General features: G+C 29.2%; 1 protein-coding gene across 1 annotated transcript in view; it reads left to right on the plus strand.

Moving 5' to 3' along the window:
* The window catches only part of LOC129976098 (zinc transporter ZIP6-like), a 130,954-nt gene that overhangs the window by 85,310 nt on the left and 20,812 nt on the right, over positions 1–24,832 (plus strand). The window contains exons 3-8 of the mRNA XM_056089483.1: positions 6,812–6,923; positions 7,145–7,240; positions 8,382–9,196; positions 10,261–10,426; positions 15,675–15,844; positions 17,790–17,966. Of these exons, the coding sequence (XP_055945458.1) occupies positions 6,812–6,923; positions 7,145–7,240; positions 8,382–9,196; positions 10,261–10,426; positions 15,675–15,844; positions 17,790–17,966 (1,536 nt within the window). The remainder of the gene's footprint in view (positions 1–6,811; positions 6,924–7,144; positions 7,241–8,381; positions 9,197–10,260; positions 10,427–15,674; positions 15,845–17,789; positions 17,967–24,832) is intronic.

The raw sequence follows: 24,832 nt of genomic DNA on the forward strand, positions 1-24,832 counted from the left end.
TATTGGAGAAGTGTTTAGTGTATGAGAGGTCCTGCGTGATATTACTTTGCCCCTAATCCCGTGTCGACCCTTAGCAATTTGGTATAATAATAATTACATAGTGAGGGGAAGGAGGGGTGTGCATAGTTTTGTAGATGAATGGCCGAAATGAATATAACTTTGGAATTAACTTCAATTTATTTTACCACGGGAGGGCATGGTTTGTATTCGGGGAAGACCAATGAAACGCGTCTGTTTATATCGAGACAGAAGAGAAATTTTTCCCTCGGTGTTTTTATTAAGAAATTCTTATTGGGAATTGTTTGACACGTGTCGATTTAGGAAATTCAATGTTAGGTATTTTTGGAAACTATGCGGTGAGTGTTAGGGATTTTTATCCCTTCGCTTACAGTCAGAATTTAAAAAGTCGGCAATTTTTTAGAGCCCGTGTTAGAAATAACTAAATAAAAAAGTGCGATTTTGATCAGGAAATAAGAAAACATTATAGAATAAAGTAACATGGACTAATTTAAGATTAAAAAATAGGAAATCAATAAGAATTGGATTTAAATTACATTAAGAAATATATCATCACATACATGTCCTGGGACATCATGGATCCAAATATTAATGATTTTTACTTTTTTTAAGACAAATATGAAAAGAAGTGTGAAATATGGATATGCTCTGCACACCATTTACATTTTCTGAGCAACTGATGGAAACTAGGTGAAAGGGATTTGTGGCGGATTGATATGCGCGAGGATAGAACCTGGGACCTTGTGGTTCGCAGTCCAGTAACATAACCATGGTACAAAAGCAATTTCTCGGGTAGCGTAACTGTTAACTGGCTTATAAGCTTTCACTATAGATTCAAAAAGACTCAGATTACCCTATCTCTTTTTATTCTTCTCTACGGCAATGAGAGCTCAATAGTGCCTTGTCTTATGTTTTCAGCTGTGTAAAAATTGATTTAGTTCGTACTTTTGCTACAAGCTGGCTTTGATACAAGTTTCTTCCCTTTCCTCTTCCAGGGTTTTTTCTTTCTTTGTTCGTTTCTTCTATCCGTCAATAAAGTTCAGCCTCGAAATTTTGATGAATTTTCTCATCCTAGATCTCTTCTATTACGGGGGAAAAATCAAATTTGGAATTATGTCTGTAGTGACCCAAAAATGGAAAAAGATGAATGAATGAAATCATGCCATGCGTTCTTTTTGACGATATTGCATCAAATTTTGGAAGAAATCTGAAAAAATGAGAATTGTCTGTCTCGCACACATTAGAACATGATAACTCAAAAACACAAGAAGTTGGAAGGATGAAATCAGGCACGTGGTTTTATTTCCAGAATTGAAAATTAGTATCAAATTTGAACCAATTCTGCCAATGAGTTCACTGTTCATTGTTGCAGATTTGAGTATCAATTCTCCCAAGCTAAATGCATAAATTTTAATATGCGATATTTACATGAAAGTAGTAGATAAAGGCCAAATTTTGAATCACTTTGAAGAAATGTGTATTATCTCCTCCTACTCAATTATCTTCTCTATACGACAAATTTAGATAGTAAATATTCATAATGCGGATAAAAATGATGAATCTAGCGGGAGTTTGGGGGGCACTTTTATTGTTTACACTCAATTTTCTTCTTTATATGACGAAGTGAAACAGTAAATTCAGCTTATTCTAAAAATATACAATAAATTGAAAAAGTATTTAGGGCAATTGGTTTATTAATTAAATTTTATATTTAATTTCTTTTTCTGTTCTACGAAATCGAACATTAAATCCCCATATTGTGATTAAAAATAATGAAATCAACAGGAGTTTAGGATGACTCTTTTTTTATATATACTCAATATCCTTGTCTCAATGGCGAAGTCAAACAATAAATTTGTCTTATTGTGGAAATATACAGTGAATTAAAAAGGAGTTTACAGTGATTGGTGTATAAATTATATTTAATTTCTTTTTCTGTACAAGTCAAACAGTAAATCGCCATATTGCGGAAATATATGATAAATTCAACCGGAGTTTAGGTCACCAGTTTATTATTTACATTTCAAATCTTCGCCTTTTGATTCTTTTCCCTATTTTCAAATAGTTGCTACCACCGATTTCAAAAAAATATTCAGATTACTGTTTAATATGTTTTTTGAAAAATTCAGAGACATCAAATTTTTTTTATACTTGTATTTTCACAAGAACAAAAATAAACAATAGAATCGTCATGCTGTGGAATATCAAATACATAGCAAAATTCAGACACATCCTTTGTTCGTGATTTTATTTTAAACAATGCTTTCTTATAAGCCCTTTCTATTTCTATTCAATCCTTTTGTTATATCAGTTTACCCTTATTTCAAGATCTCTTGAAAATTCAATTTTGTTCTTCAGATCAGGGCCAGTATTTTCGTTGCAAATATGTATTTAAGGAATATCTAAGTAGATGATCAACAATGGAAAAGTATATCTTTGACACGGTTGGATCAAATAACCTTTTGTTTTCGTTTTTGTCACCTTTTGCAATGTAGATCAAGGGCTCTGAAGGAACCTTTCACTGAGGTTTTGTACCCAAAATACTGCAATCATATTTTTGAAATTAACTTTCTGTTTGAATAAATATTTTGATCGAAATATTACTAGTGTTATTTTTTCAGTTTGGTTGGCTTCAAAGTTTCTTTTGTTGTTTTAGCACAATATTTTGATCGTTAAAAAATTATTAATACGAAAATTCAAAACGAATTTTTTTTAAAATATAAAATAAAATTTTATATGACCATTCTTCATAAAATGATGCAGAAACAATTTGTTTTGGGCATTTCTCAAACTAAAAATTTCTGGTTAAATATTTAACGATAATTATCAAATCCTCCTAAACCTTTATATCTTAAAAAACTGCTTTATAACTGCTACTGCTGAATTCATGAATAACTTTCATTAACCGTAATTAACATGCATTATAAAACAATAAACCAGTCTTTAAAAATGACCTTTCGGGGTTATTTCGTGCTTAAAAACCCTTTGCAGTTTTAAGTAATTTATAAAATAATAACAAAACATATGAGCAATTAAATTGAAATAGAGTAATTAATTTCTATTAACATTTTTATCGATAAGAACAAAGAAGTGTAATATTACCAAAGGTAATAGCTCTGATTATCAATCTATACCACTCGCCCTATAAGGGTTCTCCAAAATATCAGATAATAATATGAAAATCAATTTCTTAAACGAAAATACTAAAAGTTGTATTTTGTAAAACAAAAATAAAATATAATATTACCCTAATAATAGGTAAATATATAGATGTAACTCAAAGGTATTTTGAAATTCCTTATCTAAAATTCGAACTAAATGACATGGAAAAAAAATCGGGATCCAACTATTGTTCTCTCAGATGAATTTCCCAATTGTTGTATTAAGAGATGTTTTCTGTAGGCTTTATGTGCGCCATAAAATTATCAATTGTAATTCTTTTCTCAACGTATTTAAATAGTGACCTTGGAAAAGACTTAGTACATCCAAACAAGAAAGTACATATGTATAAATTTTTGCTGTGGTCATCATTTGTGAAATTGTGAAAAAAACCCAACTTTTGACAGGTGTTCAATTGTATTCAGGAGATTTAGTAGAAACTTCCCGCTGTTAAAATTGTTTTCTCTGGTCACCTATCATCCTGCTGTGGCAATCTCTGAGTTACATCGAGTAATTGGTGTTACTTAAGAGATAAGCAATTTTCTGCAGCCCCACGCAAATTTCATGCTGATTCTCAGAAAAGTTTACCCAAATTTAATTGCTTTAAGCTCATTTTGAAAGTTGTAGAACGAGTTTGAAAGCGGATGAGGAGTTAAAATGCTAATACCTTTTAACTTAGCAGTCATGCACAGTTTTGAAAAACAAAGAAAATAATTTGAAAAACAAAGAAAATAATTTGAAAAACAAAGAAAATAATTTTAAAAACATGGAGGAAAATCTCTGATATTGAGCACAATATTTTACTATCGCATCGTTTTTGAAAAAGGCTGCTAAATTTTTAAAATTGCAATAATCATTATTTTTTTAAAGCAACAAAATGCTTGTAAACATTTGATGTAACAAGATGTTTCGGTTTCGCATCTCGTGTTTTTCTATTCGACAAAATGATTTTTAAATTTAAAAATGTATGCTGTGCTTAAGTGTTTGTTATAAGATGTAATCGTATAACTGTTTTGTTCTATTTTTTTAATGCCTTCTGTCATTTAAAATGCAATTTATCATTTTGTTTTCATAATACTTAACCTTCCGTTAGTCACCTTGCATTTAGAAGGTTTTCACGGTTGTTTTTTAAGCCAAGTGAAATTCATTCCAGTTTAAGTAAGTTAATTGTTACCTATTTAAAATTCTTTGAAGATATCAAATGTTAAAAAAACGACTTATTTTTTTTTTAGTAAAATGTATTCAAAAATAGTTTCATATTCAATTCAACAATAATGTACATTGAACTCTGAGTAATCAGAAGTTAGTAAGGACATGAATCCTCTCCCCAAAACCATCCATTAATGGTAGAGTGCATAACACCTCTCCATGCCCCTGCGACTATAATCTTTACGATTATTTAAACAGTTGGGTGGACATGGAGAATGGTAGAGGACACGAAAATGCAATAAAAGATGCACTCGTGAAGTTCGTGTCATTGACGGAAGATGGTAATCTTTAATTTCTTACATAAATTGTTACCTCTGTAACAATGCATATTACCAAGATTCAACAAACAATTTATAAATTTATTTCAAACGTTAAATGAAGGAGAAGGGATATGAAATATATATATATATATATATATATATATATATATATATATATATATATAATTTTTTGGGCAGCATTTCTTTCTTTTTTTTTAGTAGATTTACTTAGGCAACATCAATATGAGCAAACACAAATTAAAACAGATAAATCAATCGATTATTACAAATATTACATTACTAAAATTAATTTTCGGTATAAATTATTAAATTAGATTTAGCATATAAATTTCTGAATATCACTTTTGTTGTTTGAAACTTTTGGTTTTAATTCTAATTTAGCTTTTCGAACAGGTTTTGTATGTATTTTAAAGAGAAATAAAACGTAAAATCTTCCTTTATATAAAAAAACGTTGTTTGAGAATTATTTCAAGTTCTTTGCTGACATTCTTTGTTCTTCTTTCTGGCAGCAGTGACCTCAAGGCAGTCTGGGTTTCAGGGTCGTGGGTTTTAGACCCGGTACCCTGGAAGATTCGCCTTGCATACGGGATTGGTCATATTAAATCCATAAAAGGTCAAACGGCCATCCACTGGTGTGATTTAGAAGTTCTTAAAACATGCTGAGATGCGTTTTCATTGTCAACTGACCACAAAGCAAGATTCGTTCAAAACTTTTGTACCTTTAGAATTTACCTTTTAAAATGAAACATTAAAATGGTGTAAAAACCGTTTTCTTCAGATGAAAGTTTCCGAAATCATTCATGGACATCAAAATTTCGGGGGTAGGAGTTGACTAATACCAAACAATCAGTGCTAAAAACAATCTTGAATGATTTTAGTTGCTGTTTATTAATGCGTAATAATAACTGCTGTCATCATACAAAGTATAACAATTTTTAAATACTTATTGTATATATAAGTTACTTTCTTATGTGAAAATTTATGACAAAGTCAAGGTGAAAACACTTCAATTTCTTTTTGCGGATGAAATCAATAATATTTTTATACATAACTTGAAAATTCGAAATATTTTAAGATCATATTTTGATTTCATTACTGAGAACATAGGCCTTCTATATGGAATACCTTAAAATTAAATTCTTTCGATCTGATTTTATGGAATTGTGCCATTATAAAATATTAATTTTTTTAATGAATTATGACAGGAAAAAGGTTCTTAAGCATTTGAAGTCAATTCTAGAGATGTATTATACCATTTGCTAAAAAAATATTCTTTCGGCAAATTAAATTAAAAACGGTTTATATAAACGGATCTGAAATTATATATTTGCATAAACTTTTTTATATTTTCTTCAGCCTGTTTTATGTTTTGTATTAATATTTATTATACATTTTCTTTTACATTGTTTTAGTGCTGAAGAAGTCTTAAACGAATTGCTAAAAAAATATTCTTTCGGCAAATTAAATTAAAAACGGTTTATATAAACGAATCTGAAATTATATATTTGCATAAACTTTTTTATATTTTCTTCAGCCTGTTTTATGTTTTGTTTAGTCTATTAATATTTATTATACATTTTCTTTTACAGTGTTTTAGTGCGGAAGAAGTCTTAAACGAATTGCTAAAAAAATATTCTTTCGGCAAATTAAATTAAAAACGGTTTATATAAACGAATCTGAAATTATATATTTGCATAAACTTTTTTATATTTTCTTCAGCCTGTTTTATGTTTTGTTTAGTCTATTAATATTTATTATACATTTTCTTTTACAGTGTTTTAGTGCGGAAGAAGTCTTAAACGAATTGCTAAAAAAATATTCTTTCGGCAAATTAAATTAAAAACGGTTTATATAAACGAATCTGAAATTATATATTTGCATAAACTTTTTTATATTTTCTTCAGCCTGTTTTATGTTTTGTTTAGTCTATTAATATTTATTATACATTTTCTTTTACAGTGTTTTAGTGCGGAAGAAGTCTTAAACGAATTGCTAAAAAAATATTCTTTCGGCAAATTAAATTAAAAACGGTTTATATAAACGGATCTGAAATTATATATTTGCATGAACTTTTTTATATTTTCTTCAGCCTGTTTTATGTTTTGTTTAGTCTATTAATATTTATTATACATTTTCTTCTACAGTGTTTTAGTGCGGAAGAAGTCTTAAACGAATTGCCTTATAGTTATAATGGAAAAGATGCAGTTAAAGAAACTCGACATTTGTTCGCCGTCGTTATGGGTCGAATAATTGAAGGTAATCCATTAATTTATTTTACATGTAATACATAATTTAATAATGCTTTCATGTAATGCTTCTTCTAAAATTCGAATTTTTCAGAATTTTAACTATGAGCACTTAACACTATAACGCCACTTTTGGCACGCACCTAATCATCGTCAAAATGTAATATTTCTTGCGTAATTTCTCCCTTTGTTGTTATATATGCAACAAAATAATTAATCTGTTTCTTTTAGGAAAATGTATTGACATTGGAGAGTCGACCACAGACTTTTTGGATGATATTTTTCATCATTATGGAGACAACTGCTCACCTTACATGAGTTTAGATGGTATATCTTTTTTTTATTTAAATTTTGTAGAAATTATTAAATTTTTAGTTCTTAAACATTTCTGATCAAAATTTCACATTTCATGTTGTTTTAAGATTTTATTTCAAAGTTTTAAAGTATAGGTCCTTATAACAAATTCAATTCAATTAATAACAACGTTGAGCATTTTGACCAGTAAAACTAAATAAAGTATACATCGTGATTTAAAATGCTTTATTATACAATTCTATTGATTAACTTCCAAATTTAATTAATCATCTTTTTTATCAATGATTCATTTTCATGATTTGCATTTTTTTTTTATCAATTCTCTGGTACGGAAGCAAGAAAAAAATATTTATTCATGAATAAGGTTTTGAAAAAATTTTGCTACTAACAAATGGTTATGAATTGATATTTTGCTGTGAAGAATCTAATATATCTTAACAATAAATTGAATTTCATTCTACTAAAGAAAAATTCTAATACTTTGTCTATTAATGAAAACTTCCAATGAAGTATTTATTAAAAGCAAGGAAAATAAAACAATATACTAGATATTAAAGAAACTGAATTAAAAAAAATTTTACTCTAGACAAACTGGTGAATTTTTCCGGACCCAAAACCCATGCGTTCTTTACCATGTTTATGAGGAAAAATGGTAGTTTAAGACTGTCTGATAAGAATAATATAATGAAATTAAGATTAAAAATTAATCTTAGTTTCATAAATCAAAATTAATGAAATTAAGATTATTTTTGCATATTTCCAGTACCAATTACTTTTCTTTTATGAATTTACTTCAATTTGTAATAAAACCATCTAATATAAATTACATGAAACCTCTTTAATGCGGTTAAGTATGCATAATTTTTATATAAGGCGGAATATGCAATTCATGTATATTTCAGTATTTTTAATATGAATTTTTAGCATTTATTACAATTAAACGCCTTAAGCAATATCTCTGTTGATAGGAAATTTAATGGTTATTAATTTAATAGCTCTTTTCATTTTCTAAATTACTATTGATTTATCTAAAATTAAATAAAATTCAAAATGCACCTGAGTATTATATAAAATTTAAAAATAATCTGTGTGACAAAGATGAGGGGTAGAAGAAATTTGATGGTTTACCTTAATAATTATTTCTTTTTTTTAGGCCTAAAACGCATGATACATGACTTACAAAGTGGTAAAGGCAATGACCACGATCACAGTCATCATCACTCACACCATCACGACAATGCAAACGAAGATGTACACGAATGTGATCATGTGCATGGCCATTTTGCTCATAGCCATCATGACCATAACCATGATCATGAACACGATCATCCTCATGCAGATAATTATCGTAGCCATCCTCATCATGGTCCCATCCATAATCATCACGACCACGATCATTCCGGTCATGATCATGGTCATGACCACTCACATGATCATGGAGATGCAGATGATTTCCACGATTATTTTCGAAACAAACACGCAAGTTCATTGCCTAAAGACAAAACAACAGCGCCAAATAGAGATTCGAATCAAAGTGATGGAGCAGCATCGTTTGTCACTGAATCATCCACTCCTGTTCCTTCTGAAAAGACTACAGAAGGCGAAATCAATACCAGTAAAACAACAGTCTATTTCGAAGCATCAGATATGGAAGCTTCTAATGACACATCAACAATTCCCCAAGATAAAACCTCAGAAACTCCCCTCTCAAGTGATGATAGTGATTTTGCTATGAATCGAAGTCGCCGATCGACTATGGAAGAAAAAGACTTCATCGCTCCAGCGGCATCGCTAAGAAGCGATTTATCGCACCCAGAAAAGAAGCATCGAATTGAGATGCATCAGTCATCCCCATCTCCAAGAGATGATGTAAAGAAGGTATATTTATTGCAGAATGAAGAGCACAATCGATATGTTGATCTGGAACCGAGCGGAATTCCCCATCAGTTTGCTAGCCTTGCTTCTAAGGTGTGAAAGTTTCATTTATTTAATTTTTCACTTATTTATAATCTTTAATTGATTATTATTATCACATACAAAATGATGCAATGGATTTTCCAAGTATTTTTTCTCAAATTCGCAACCAATATTACCCATGATTATATTTTTTTCTTTCAAATAACATACTATATTGTGTAAGATTGTAAAATTTAAACAAACAATATTGGAACAATGTAAAATATAAGAATATAATATTAATTCGTATTGGGTTTTTGATATTATATAATTTCCAATATCGTATATAATGTTTTACCAGTATTAATTCTCAATATTATAACCATTCCGAAAATAAATTATAATTATCTATTTGAGTGTGAAAAAATTATTAAATGTTTAACATATCTTAATTATTTTTCAACCTAGATTTCTTATATTTCTAGTTTCCACTTACTTTGGGATTCGATCTCAAGAATTTGTTGACTAACCACAGCTTACCGCTAGATCAGTGATGCGGTTAAAATCACATGAATAACATCTATGAGATAAATGCATTTCATGCCAAACAATATGAACTGTGCTCTAGACATTAATACCTGTTTCGTAGTCATAAGCATATTCTGCATATAATTACTTACATTTTCTGTAATGAATTGATAGGTTTCAATTTTAAAGAAATGTCGTAAGCTGTGGATTAATGCTTTGTTTGCATGAAACAGCGATATAATTAAAGGTACGCATAGATACAAAGAAAGGCAATGTATTGCTACATGAATGTTGTCCTTGTGATTATGAAAAGTCCCACTGGGCAATTATTAGATACCCAAATAAAACTTTAACTTCCTGTGTGGTGTGTGTCAATTAAGGAAGTATAGATATTTATAATTGATGTAATTGTTTTGAATAAACGTATGTAAAAATATGAAAACAGATGTATCCTGCCACTTTCTTCATTAAATAAAAGATACAAACTTTTCTCATTATAGATTTTTTAAAATTTAAATTTTCATGTATTTTTGCAATGCAAAAAAATAATAATTTCTGTTATTTGATGAAATCACAGAATTTATACCTTTCCTTTTTTACATTTGCAGTGTTTGAGCCCGGAAGACCTCATGCAGAAATTTGGCCACCGAGAGAACAGTACTATCACTAAAAGTGACTTCTTGGAATTATGTCCAGCTTTGATCCAGCAGATAGTCAGTGGGGTTTGCACTGATTCAGCTTTACCACCACCTCCTCTGCCATCTCGCATGGAAAGTAAGGGCTGAACTTTTTAGCGTTTTCTTTTCAGGCAGTGTAGATTTTCTATCAGTAGAATTTCTCCTTTTGAATGCGGGAGGGGGGGGGGGTATGTAGTGAGTTCTCTATCCAGGTTCGAAACATCATTATATCGAAGAATCGCCCTGCAAGTAGGTCTGGCGTATATAAAATCTAACACTACCACTAACGGTCAAATGACTATTTCCCAGTTGCAGTTCTAATGTATTTGTGAAATGACAGTATGTTAGGGCAATGTCGCATTACGTAGAGTGAAATATATTCCCGCTAAAGTGAGTCAGAAGCGTGAGGTGCAGGCTCAAGTATCACAATTTTCAGCTGCGTTTTAAAAGTTTGGTTTCGGTCTCCTAGTAGTCCTTGTGTTGTTTTAAAATGGTACGTAAATGTAACTAAACTGAATAGAACGTCCCAGAATGCAGGTTGTTACAAATTTTGTATGTGTAATCTATTTTAATTTCATTTCCACAGCGAAACTTTGTTTGAAAATGATAATAAATTTGCAAAATCTCTAATCACTTTGTAAATCGTTTTACTTAACTTCCCCTACGGGGAAATCTAGTAATTGAGGATGAGAAGCTTCTGGCATGATGATTGGTTCTCGTCACTCTTGTTGGGTACACAAAAATATGGGGGCACATGAAATAGCTAAGATTTCTGATCAGTTGTAGAGCATGAAGAAGTGAAAGTATTCGAATTAAATTATAAATAGTACTGATGTTTCTTCAAGGAGTTTCCACCTCGTGATACAAGGCTATCTCCGGTCCTTGAGAGGGCTTTGATGCGCCTGACTTCGTACCTGTGCTGAACTGGACAACTGGAATTGAATTATAAATGAATACGAAACTTAAAATGTATGAATACAATATAAGAAATATCAGTAAGAATAAAATATACTAATATAAAGCAGATAAAGGCAAAAAGAATGCGTACACAAAACATAAAAAATAAAAAACACAAAAAACATGCAATTAGACCTAGACACAATGCACAAAAGAATATCAGGACAATTATTATATACAAATGATACTATACACAAGACATTAAAAATATCAAATATCATAAAAAATGTATTAATTGCTAAAAAGTAAAAATAAAATAAGTAATGATAATTTTAAATGGTATGCAAATAGAATAACAATGAAATCAAAATAAAGCTGAAAAAACACTTGCCTACATTGACCTTTCAATCAGCATTAAAAAATTGATTTCTGTCTCTCTCTCTCTCTCTCTCTCTCTATATATATATATATATATATATATATATATATATATATATATATATATATAATATGGTAAATACTATTATCAGTTTGTTAACACAGTTATTGCACAAGGTAATTTAAATATAAAATAAAAATATTGTTGTGAAACTAATTTCATTTTGTTCTAGCAAACATGCCATCCATATGCAGTAATCATTTTCTTAATGAGTTTAAACTTTATCTATACCTCGTCTGTGTTTTGATTTTTTCTTAAATTTTTACGGTAAGAATGGTATTCTACGCTAAATTAATTGTTTACTGCGCTTTTCATTTACTTGAAATTTCAGTTGTTTTAAGATTAAAAAAAAATATTAAAAATCCAGGATTTAAGAAAATCTATAATTAAATAATGCATTAAATATGTTTTTATAATTAAATAAACAATTAATATGTTTTTATAATTAAATAAACAATTAATATGTTTTATATAACTGCGTACGATTCTGTTTTTATTTCTCATTTGAATAATTGATTCAATACTGTACAATTTAAATATCCTATTTTGTCACTTGCATGTGCACGATAACACAAGCAGAAGAGCATGAAATTGAACCTATTCGAATACGTGTGCGCGCACATATGAATTATAAGTACTTCAGGTGCAGTTTTTTTGGAAGGTCAAGGCCATTCAGAACACTTCGTCGAAGGACATTAACATGCAGAATGTTCTCCGTAACTCCTTTGGAATGAGAAAAAGCAAACGAACTTTTTGCTTGCCTGCGCTCCAGTTACGAAAAAAAAAAAAAATACTTTGTTTTCTGAACAGGCACTTAATTCATTTAAGAGACAACGACATCCAAACCGTTGGTTTGGAAAGTGGTCTAAGTACATTTATTCGTATATTGAAACATTTAAACACGCAAGCATATTATGCTAAAGTGGACTTTATTTATAAAAACAAATGCTAATGTGTATTTTTTTATATTTTATTTTTTTATTAACAGTAAAAGTTCAAATGAAATTAAACATTAAAATGAAAGGCTTATAGTCATGGCAATATTGAAATCAAACAATATAAAGTAATCAAAAGATTGCAACCATTTTTTTTTAGAAAAAGTTGTTCAAAGTATTTTATTCTCTAATATGCTATTATTTCTTAAACCTTGTATTATTGTCTCTTTTATCAATTTTATGTACCTGATACTTTTGTGTATTTGATAAAAAATAGCAGGTTGATCACCCAATACTACTCTCCCCTATATCCAAGCCGACCTAAGTGGAAATTTAGAAAATCTGGTCGCATTATATAAATATAAAAAGAAACATCTAGTATTAACATGTGTTTTTATAGGTGTTTTTACACCACTTTAGAAGGAATCGTCTCGTTTCCTTTGAATGTTAACAAGATATGCTGTCACTAAGTCTGCTATCTCAACATTAATTCATTTTTGTCAGTCATTTAATGCGCGTCTTTAGTATCAGGCGGATTGAAGTCATGGTAACCTTGATGTCTTTAATAAGTCTGTCTCTTTAAGCTGGAAATAAATAATAAAATTACGAGGATTACTTCATGTATGCATATCTCGTATAAAACACTATATATAAATTCATAGAAGATTCCGCTCTTACGGACTAGATTGACGTAAGAAAAAGTGATCCATTAGATATATGAAGTGCATTTGCGTGTGTTTCGGTACAGTCGTTGTATTCCATATTAGTTCAACCTATTGAAATTCCAGTATATGTATATCCTAGAAAATTATGTATATTTATATCTATATTCTAGAAAATCTATATGTAAAATCCATGTAGAAATAGCGAATTCATTTTTTTCTAAACTGATTCAATAAAAGAAATGAATAAACTGTAGTTTTAGATTAATAATATATTTTAATATCATTTATTAAAAAAAAAACTTTTACAACAAGTCATATTCAAAAGATAAAGGATAATTTTAAAACGATACGCTTTCATATCTGATCTAAAGAGTAATAAATTGCTTAATATTGCATGTGATTTGATGTGTGATCAGGAGTTTTCTACCTTTAAAAATTTATATTACATAACTAAAAATCAAAAATACATGCACCATAATAAATGTGTGTGTTTTTTAATTAGGGTGCAGTTTAACCTTGAAAATTGGAATGTTTCTGATTAAAGAATAAAATATTTATATTTTTTCATTGTAACCGTAAATTAAACAACTTTTTCATCACAATAAAACAAAAACGTAGCAAAAAATTCACAATAGTAAATATAATTTATTATTGTTGATGATTATTGTGATAACTGGACCTATAGCATTATAACCAGTTTTGATATGCAGAGTTATACATTTATTTTTAATTGTAAATTAAGTTCAAATTGTAATTTCTCCTGTTTCTATTGTTAATTTTAACAAATTATTGAAAATATAATATCACGTTAGCTTGATTCATCAGCTTTATGTTTTGTTCCCCATTCATAAAAATTCTTTTGATTAATAATTTTAGCTTGACATTTTTTTTTAATTCGATAATGTCAATTTAAAATAACATGTACTATCTAAAGCATTACTATCAGTGCCTTGGAAATCTTTTATTGAAATTCGGTCGATTTGCAGTATTTTAAACGAAGATTTAAAAAAAAAGCCACTGATTGTAATGTCTAAATAAAGTAAAAGTAGTAAAAAAGGTAATTCGTTTAATGATTATCAGGAAAAAGAAACAAATTGCATGTTTATCGTAAGTGGGAAAAATAAATGACAAACATGTATGTTCGAAAGAAAAAAAATCTTGAAAATTCGATTTTAGTTGCAGAAAAAATATCTTGTGTAAGTGAACGATTAGCAGTGAGACGATTACAAATTGAATTATTTGACAGTTTTCGAGATTTAGTTCAGTGTCACTGTGGTTTCTGCGGGGTACTTTTTGCGCGTGTTCGGCATAAAGCCTGTGATACATGCTTTTTGCATTTGCATGCTTTGAATTACAATTTTACCACCTGCATGTCCGTTTTTATTACATATCTGTAAGTCAAGGTCGAAAAGCTCACGTTCTGTTTTAATTACAGATGGGATTTTATGTATTAGAAAAGTGATGTTTTCTTTTGAGTTTCTTCCTTGTTTCAAAAGATAAAACAATATCCTTCGCTGTGGGAAGCCATTCTTATTTTCTCATGTAAATCAAGATTACAATAGAGCCTCGATTATCCAGGCCTCTATCAACGGAGGTTTTTGTTAACCATGTAAATACGAGAAAATTTAACCGTGCTTCTCGTTTTTCAATGAAGTTCACGAATTTTTCAGAAAGGATGTCAAGGTTGACGTTGGAAAATCATTTGCTAATTTGCCATTCATTTCTTATAATGATTTTATAATGGCGTTTGATTATATGAAAGTTCTTTTTGTTATTATGGTTTTAAAAGTTTTAGGTGTAAAAATTAGCATCGGGGCCGATTTTGAGAGTTGTGTATGCTTGTAAAAGTTCATTATGTGGAGGGGATGTATGACAAGTAGGTGCAAAAATAGATAAATGTAAAAGATTTATTTCCATAAACCTCATTTTTTCTCACAAATAATTCATCATTTTAATGTTTATATCGCAAATCTGTTAATACATAATAATATCCACAATAAAAAGCATAATGATTATTTCATATTTTCAAAGAAATGTTATAAATATTTCGTTTCCTTTTAATAAAATAAACACCGGTAACTGAGACAACCCATTTTGTCCAATTTTTGTTGTATAAGTTTACCTAGTGTTCAAAAAAAATTAAATCATAATATATGTTATGTATTTTAGTTTAAATACACGTTAAAGATATATTCCGCATAATATTTTCCACCCATACGGGCAATATAATTTATATATATATATATATATATATATATATATATATATATATATATATATATATATATATATATATATATATATATATATATATATTCGCAAACTAACACAAGAATTTTCCTTTAATATCTTGAACTAATCAAAATTGTTAGTTGTATTAAAATGTATAATTTCTATTTCTTTCTACAGCATATGGTTATGGATCTCTGTCGGTTTTCATCATAAGTTTGACTTCGCTGGCCGGCGTTCTGCTTTTACCTATAATGACAAAACGTGCTTACAACTATATCATATCCGGATTTTATGGTTTGGCATTCAGTACTCTTGCCGCTGATGCCCTGCTACATCTGATGCCTCAGGTAAGAACATATAAGAACATGCTGAAGATTTTTCATAATTTTCATGTTGTTTATCTTTTAATGAATATTTCCAATGAAATTGTGAATAAGTTTCTTTTCAAAATTATCAGATTAATGAATATTAATGAGTAGATTAAGCATTATTTAAGTTTTAGTCAATGAACTGAAATCTATGTTTCGAAAGCTCGTCTTTTATTTTTTAAGACGGACAGTTAATTTTATTATTATTATTGTATAAATAATAGATTCATTTATTATTTAATTTTATACAATAAGTAAATTATTAATTTTTTACATAATTTTATACAATAAATAAATTATTAATTTTTTACATAATTTTATATTATTAATTATATTTAATTTGTTACATTAATTGATAATTAATGATTAATAATAATTGATATTATTACTATTTCATTTGCTACAAAATGATTGAGATACTTTTAAATAGAAGGTATCATTATGTAAGTATTAAGTAGAAGATGGTTTTTAAAGTCGCGTTGTATTGTGATAAAATCTTCAGTCTTTCTGTAAAAACTATTTGAATGGTGTGAAAATATTTTCTAATTTTTCTATATAACTGTTTAGAACAAATCTTTCAAAAGAATTGTTTCTGTTTTTCATTTATTCTTTTTTTTAAGTCTATAAAATAAATAGATAGATGCAGTTGTACAGATATATTCTAAGTAAAATGATTATTAATTTAATATTAATAATTCTTTTTTATTTTTCCATTTTCACCTGTGTGTCAAAATATTTCACAAAATTATTTAAAACATACTCAAAATGGATAAAGATTATTTACATATTTTTCAACTAAATTCGGATATCCAATAAATATAGTTTTTTTTTTTAAAAGGAAAATCCATTGAAACATTTCTTTAAGCAGAAGTGTTGCAAGTCAGTTTAAAAGCATTCAATTACTTTTGGGGGACATCTGCGAGTTATTTATACACAGTTCAGATCATTTGGCAGGAACTAATTTATAAAAATAGTGCAAATTTTCTATCGTATTTTAATTTATTAAATATATATCTTAAAATAAACTATTTAATACATTGATAAATATTTTAATAATATTTTTTTCGTATTTGGTAGTTGGATGTATAAAATGTGACAATTCCTTGCAGATTGGCAATCTAAATTGTAATATTTACTTCAGACTTAACTTCTACACTCATTAAACGCCTTGTACACTCCAAAAACTCTTTGCGATAAAATGTCACTTTCAAAGCTTTTTGTAACTTCTTAAGCGGGTTTTCTTTCCTTTCTTTTTGTATTATAAATTCCTGTGCAAAAATGAAAATTCCCCATCAAATTTACATCAGTTTCATTTTTAGAGAAATAAGCTGCAGGTAGCTATCATCAGAACGGGATACCACACCACCTTATTGATAATCAATAAACACATGCCACCTTGATTCTTTTTATCACTCTCAAGCAGCACTCACAGACTCATTTTTCTCTTCTTGCCTGATGGCTCAGTTGTGACAATCTGTATGCGAAATAATAGAAATGGTACACTCTTGCAACATTTCCCTTTTTGAAATAATCTCTCTTCCTTCTGATCACCATGTGGATAGTTTTACTGCTTTATAATTATATCTAATAAAAGAAAAAGAGAACATGTTAATATAATCTACCTTTCACTCAAAAAAAAGGGGGGTACACTTTTCTGATTCTTTAAAATCTCTGTATTTTTTTAAAGAAACTTTTATGTTATGTTAATCCCTTTTTTTTATATAAGCTACTCTAATTTTGAAATTAAATGGACCAATATAGGCGCCTTTTGACCATAGTAATATTTCTTCATTTCGAAAATTTTATTAAATAAATTATTTTCGTTGCTCATCATTTTTTTTCACTGTTAGTTTTTTTTTTTTTTTTTTTTTTTTTTTTGGTAACTCTGTAACTTTAATATCTCATAACCGATTTTCCCGCACAGTTTCTTGGTCTTCATACCCATGGTCCCGGTGAGGACCACGGCCATTCGCATGAGGGAGGTTACTTCGAACCTTACGCACAACTACAGTTGGGTGTCTTCTTCACCATCTATGGACTCTTCTTGTTCGAATCTATTATGTGTGCTATCCAAAAGACTGACCACCATTCTCACGGCCAGGTAAGTGTGAAATCCTTTCGAAATTTAGGCTTAATATATTTCTTAAGAAGTTTTGAAAATCAGGATCTCTTAAATTCAAAATCTTTATAATAAGTCTTATCTATATAACTGCCATTAAAACCAACGGAAATGAACTCCACGAAATTTTCTCGCATAATTTTCACTAATAAATTTACTCGTATTATTAATCCTTTGGGTACACTTTTTTTTTTTTTTTTTTCATCTGGAATACAATTTTTGAACATCTAAAAGCAGTAGATTTTATGCAAAAATTCATTTATTTCATATTTTTCATGATATTGAGATGCTTAGAGTATTTAGTATTACAAAAAAAAATTGAAAAATAAATTTTTAAAAAAATGCATTACGTTCTGATACGTCAAATGTACGTAAAGTGTTAACCATATATCATTGGAGAACAATAGTTACAAAAGAGCCTATTATTTTCTTGATGGTTTTCTTTGCCGATTTATCGCTGGAATCCTGTTAACATAAAGATATGAGTAAACAGAATGTGTATTTTTTTTTTTTTTTTCCTCCACCAATTACAACCAAAGTTTGAGATAGAACTGCAAATGTAGTCGCTAATTTATATAGTAAATTTAAATCGTTGAGTTATCGCGCTTTCATGGTTGATACAACAGATGTCCAACCCTTTAACAAATAATGTTCAAAATTTGACAAAGAATTATATTTTCGATGCTAAAACTGTGTACCAAATTCCATCCATTTCGCTTTCTTCGTCTCGCAGTTATCGTAATAACTTATATTCGGACAGTGGACAGATCCATTTCTTCTAAATGGATTTCGTTCAAAATTTGATAGAATAAATGTATAAATTTTAAGTAGACCATATACCAAATTTCATCCATCTAGCACAAAGCGTTTTTGAGATATCTTATTTATAGAAGGACAGACAGACATTTTCCAAAAATCTGTTTTTCGGACTGTGGATATTCATCAAATTTGTTGGCGGTTACAATACTTTCTCCTTGTACTTTGTATATGAGACAGTGCTGGAAGCGCACATATCACCCCCAAATTAGCGTAAAACTTCTGAAGAACTTTGAAAGGAAATTTCGACTTTTCGTATGAGAAGAAAAAAAAAAGTATGATAATATTTCAGTCTTGATTCGTCTCCCTTGCAGTTATTTATTCTTAAATATAGTACTAAAAGGAATGTACTTAAAAGTGTTTCAATGTGGCAATCTACTCAATAATTGAAAAAAATGAAAAACTTTATTTTAAGATACATTTAAAAATGTTTGTAAAAATTTATTAAGATTGAAGAAAAATGTACGAAAATAAAATCTATATCAATAAGAAACTAAATTTTTTGAATTTCGAAGTGTTATATCATTTTTGTACGATTATATATTCGGCATTTATGGAGAAGAACGGTAAAATTTAGATTATTTTTTCAATTATAAATCTAATGAACATTTTGAAAAATCCTTTCCTTGTAAACACTTGTTAAATTTCATTCCAACATTCTTTCCTCTTCTGTCAAGTTACTTTACATAAAATAAATAACGTATTTAAGAAATATTCAATGTATCAGACGTATGCAACAATTGTTTTATTTCATTAATACTTAAAAAACTACACAAATCATATATATATTGCTACACGCAATGATTTGAACTTATTCGAAAGCAATTACATTTAAATTTACCAGTAGTGCTGCACGATTATTTTTATAATTTTGTAACAAATAATAATTAAAAAATATGCAGCAAATACATTCCAATTTATATATATATATATAAACGGATACTGATATATAAATTGAAAATTTTGCTGGTGAAAAAAAAAAAAATATTTTTGACTTCTTCAAAAATAGAATCTCTATTCTTTAGATTCAAAAATGAATTTAGGATCCGGTCTAATGTCCTGAAAACCTGATGTAGGATGTGGGTGAATACAGAATCCAATTATCCAGATTATTCAATTGTTTCTGTTCTCAAAACCTCCAAATATACTTCAGGATGTAAAATAAAACAAAATCCGCTTTTAACAGACAATTAAGAAAAAAGGCGTTTCCGAAAAACTTCGCACTGTTTCGTTTCGTAATGTCATCGAACTCTGGGTATTCTTCAGAGACTGAATGATTCAAACCCTTTCAGCATACCGCAGATTAATTTAGAAAACGGCGTTGTTATTTTACTTTTAGATTATTATCACGCAAATGGCATCGAAAGATTAATACTTTTTCTTTACAGTTATTTTTCTGTCGCTGTTGCAAAATATTTTAATGTGTTTATTTTCGAACCTCATTTGTTCTTATTCCAAAAGATTGATTAATATTTGATGCAATTACCGGTCTAATTTTTTCTTTAATAATCCAATCGTAATTACAAGTGAATGATGAAAGATCCATTGTTATTATACATAGCTCAAGTAAGCATAGACTATGCTTTAACAAAGGGAGGGGAAGGGTTACCGGTTCCCAGTGAAACCAAAATAACTAAAAATTTATAATTTGAGTAAATTTTCAATGTTTTTAAATTTTTAATGTTATCATCGCTATTTACTAAATTGACGTGAAGAAATGAATGCAATCTGGAACACACAAAAATAATTTTATTTACATATTTCAGCGCCATAGGGGCCACCGGTGACCTCAGTAAAATAAATGCATTAAAATTGATTACACAAATTAACTTGTTTGATGTAACTATATTTCATTAAAATATTCAACGCATAATGAGAAATTAGATTATTATCACGGATAATAATCTAATTTCAAGTCGGACAAATCATGTGAAAGTAGTGTAACATTCAACATATTAACAACATGTATGCTGCATCGCTTAAGGTCTTGATTGTTGAAGAATTTCCGAGATCCTTAACCGGCTTTAGCACATACATACATATAAGTATAGTGAAAATACTTTTCTGTCCCTCGAATTGTGTCCCGCCCCCCGAAGTAGGCAATACTATTATTTGGATAAGAAGTGATCCAAATTATGCCGATTCTCGCACTACCTAGGGATACAATAAGGATAATAGGGATGTGTCTTATTTTGGTAAGTGTGTCAGTGTGTTGGTCACATCTTCATCGTTAGTCCACCGAACGTGTCTTTTGCAAAAGGACTTGTTGTGTGAGCTTGTGATGGCTCATTGTTCCCATATTGCTGCTCAACGACTTGATAATTCTGATTCACTTAATGATTTTGTGCTAGAACTTGAACATTTAATTTATAAACATCCTTTGGGTTATGTTGAGGAATTGAAAAAAAAATGAAAATGATAAAATACATACATTTCTTCATACTATTTATAAAGACTGTCTATGGAATCTCCAAAACGTTGAATATACGTAATAAAAGGATTTTTCTAACATTTCCGTCCTTATAAATAATCTTTAAAAATTGCGAAAACTAAATGAAACTTTAAACTATCAATGTTTGCGCTGCACTGCTACATTTTGCATTGGTCGTCATAAGTATTACCGATGACTGACATACTTATGATTGGTCATCATAAGTATGATGACACCGATGACTGGTTATTTCGGTAGCGCCGTGGTGATCATAAGTTATTGGCAAAATAAACCGATATTTCAGTTGTCATTCAGTCATGCTTTCTGCATATTTTACAGTATAAAAAGATTGACATGGTCCTTGTGCATATTGCTTGAGAATGAGAATATTATTTCACTATGGCATGAGAATATTATTTGAAAGAAGCATAATGTATGTTCATTTGTAGTGAAATTATTCTATTAGCTTCTCAAAGATGTTGTAGTTTTCCATTAGCTGTTGTAGTTTTCTCGGAAGATACTTGCATACTCTTCAGTATAGATCTTTTACCCCCCCCCCCCCGCCCATATAAAATTGTAGACCATAAGTAAAGCCACAAATATCTTGCAGTGCATTGGCGAACAGCAGTCACAAAATATAGATTTTTGTCGTTAATCGCATTTCTACTGAATCTAGTGCTAGATTTTATGGAAGCCTTTCAGTTGGCGGATTAGATACAAAATTTGACATGGAATACAATTGTAATCGCAAAATAACGCACCGAATTTCATTTATTTAAATCATGAGTTATTGCGTTTACATAAATGCGGAAATATAGAACAAGAGACGGTTCATTTTCAAATTCAATTCATTCATTTTCAAAAAAAAAAAAATGCATAAGGAAAAATTGAAAATTCATTTTCATTTGGAATGTCATCGAACTCAGGAGGTTCTTGAAAGAAGATGAATGGCATCACATTATTTAAATACGCAGCAGGTTCCGTTAGAAGCGACGATGCCGTGTTGTGATAAGATTATTGTTATGCTAATAGTGGCTAAACCTAATATTTCTACTTGCCAACTTTTACATATGTTTCGTTTAATGAATGCAACTTAATTTTAATGAAAACTGAAGTATGAATCCTTTCATAAATCAAATGTTAATACTTTGGAGTTCTTTGTTCTAGCAACTAAAGAATTTTTATTTCTCCTTTTCATGATTATTGATAATTTCGATGTCATTTTTCAGATTGTGTTTTTCTTTCTTTTAATAGGGATACTTTTTGTCAAATTTCTTTATAAAAATTTTAATCTCTTTTTTTATATGTATTATTCAGAAACAAAAGTTTAGCCTGAAATGCATTGAAGAAAATGTGTATCGATAAAATAACTAATTTATTTATAAATTTTATATATGTGATTTTTTATACAGTTTTGATGGCTCTTGGGTGGAAAAGAATAGGAAATTTTTCTATACGAATTCCTTATGAGCTTCATTATACTTAGTAATCACATAACTTCCTTTTGAACTGTTTCCTGCCACCATTTTTGTGTTGAAAATCTTATTAAAATTTTTGCATTGTTAAGCAAAAATTATTCTTTTTTTAATGCTTGCGTATATATGCTAAATTACTTTCTTAAAATTTGCTATACACAATTTAAAAAAATCGCAATCTAAAATTTATCAGAAAAATGTTTAAATGGAATAATGAACCCTCTGCACTCGGATGGTGCCTCTCACTCGCCATCCAAGACGGTGCATCATTTTGACGTTTTATTTATTTGTTTTTCTATTTTGATTCTTAAAAACACCTATAGAATGGTAAATAGATGTAGATTAATATTTCAAAGAAATTTGACTCAAAATAATTATGTATATTTATTTTTCAGAGCAATAAATAATATTTGTATTAAGTGAATAATTATGCATCGAATTACTTTTCCGATTGCAAAAAAAGTTAAACCTGTAGTTCTCTAAATTTTATAAAATTTGGAAAGCCATTTTTCATGCCAGCTTTCACCTTGGTTTCCTCCAGTAATTTTGGATGTATATTCCCCTTTTCCAAATGCATTTAAAATTCTTAATAATGGAAGAATTTGTGTGCACGTGATACATATCAAATGCTCGCCGATATAATTTTGAAATCCATCTTGTATGAGGAAAGATGTCATGGCTTCTTTGCACAATATAGCTCGATGAAAAGGTAGTTTTTTTAATCGCCTCCGATGTTGAGTTTTTTATATGGCTGTTTCTACAAAAATTTTATTACATTTACATTAAAAATATATTTCGATTTAATTACTTTTTTGGAATAATCTAAATTGTTTTTTCGTACAACTCTAGTATCGAAATTTGCTTAGAAAGTATTTTATAGCTTTGATGTTTATTTTAATCATCAATTTAATAGTATTATACTCAGAATATTCTCAAAAGATAAATCGGAAATAATCAGCTAATCAGGCCTAATTAGCATGCATCGATTTATCGGATCAACTTCCAATTTTAAAACTACACGAAGTGCTATTTTGAAACGAATTAGAAAGCCTGAGGTCCACAAGCCCGTGGAAATAAATCCTGGGCTCTGTTTCCACACTGTGCTCTTAACCAGTGTTGTTTTGGAAAGAACATGAAGGATTGATGCCCACTAGTTGATTGAAGAAAGCTGTTTACTCCTCACACAAAACATCGATGGACCATATTGTTGACTCCACACACAACACATTCAACTCATTAGTTGACTAATATTTAAACCTCCCAAATGAATCACGCCATGTCAGAAACACAATTTTATTAGCACACACAGAACTGACAGAAAACATATACATCCACTCATTAGTCACGTGATTACTTTGCGTCACGTGGTTACATTCCGATCAGACGGAGTGGAGAAAAGCGCACCAACAAAAACCATGGTCTCTATCCTCACACTGCTTTTAACTAGTATTATTTTGAAACGAACTTTAAGGGTTTTGAGGAGTAAAGTCATGGGCTCTATCTCCATTCTGTGGTCTTTACTATGGCTATTTTGGAACAAACTTGAAAGATTGTCCATAAATCAGAGGAAGAAAGTCATGGGCTCAATCTGCACAGTGTGCTCTTAGCTAGTTTTATTCAAATCATAATTGCTTAATGTGCACTTGAGCAATGAATAGGTCGCTGGAACCTGATTAATGGAAATTTTCCTGGATTTTATCCTTGCGAAATAAGGATATGAGAATTCTCCAAGAAGGCATTCTATCGTATATAGTGGAACTAAGTCAGACTTCAGAAGCTTTTTACTTACCAGAAAGTCGTGTTCCGCGTTTCCTCTTTATCTTAAATTCTTGATTCTTATATTTGTTTAGATATGATGCTATGATTGCTAGATTGAAATATTTACCTCATACTTTAATTACGGTCAATGATAAGTTAGCATGTTAACACGTTGTATGGCAACGATTTTCATTTCATTTTATAAGACTTAAAAATTTCTATTCTTTTACTGAAGCTGGACTTTTTTATAGATATTTTGCCTCCTGTATTTTTAATTTTTAAATTTTAGTTTTTAAACTTTAATTTTGAATTTCTTATAAAAATAATCTAATGTTAAACCCTAGGGAATTGATGGCCCTATCAAATCC

This window comes from Argiope bruennichi, chromosome 1 (genome assembly GCF_947563725.1).
Source record: "Argiope bruennichi chromosome 1, qqArgBrue1.1, whole genome shotgun sequence".
Lineage (NCBI taxonomy): Eukaryota > Metazoa > Arthropoda > Arachnida > Araneae > Araneidae > Argiope > Argiope bruennichi.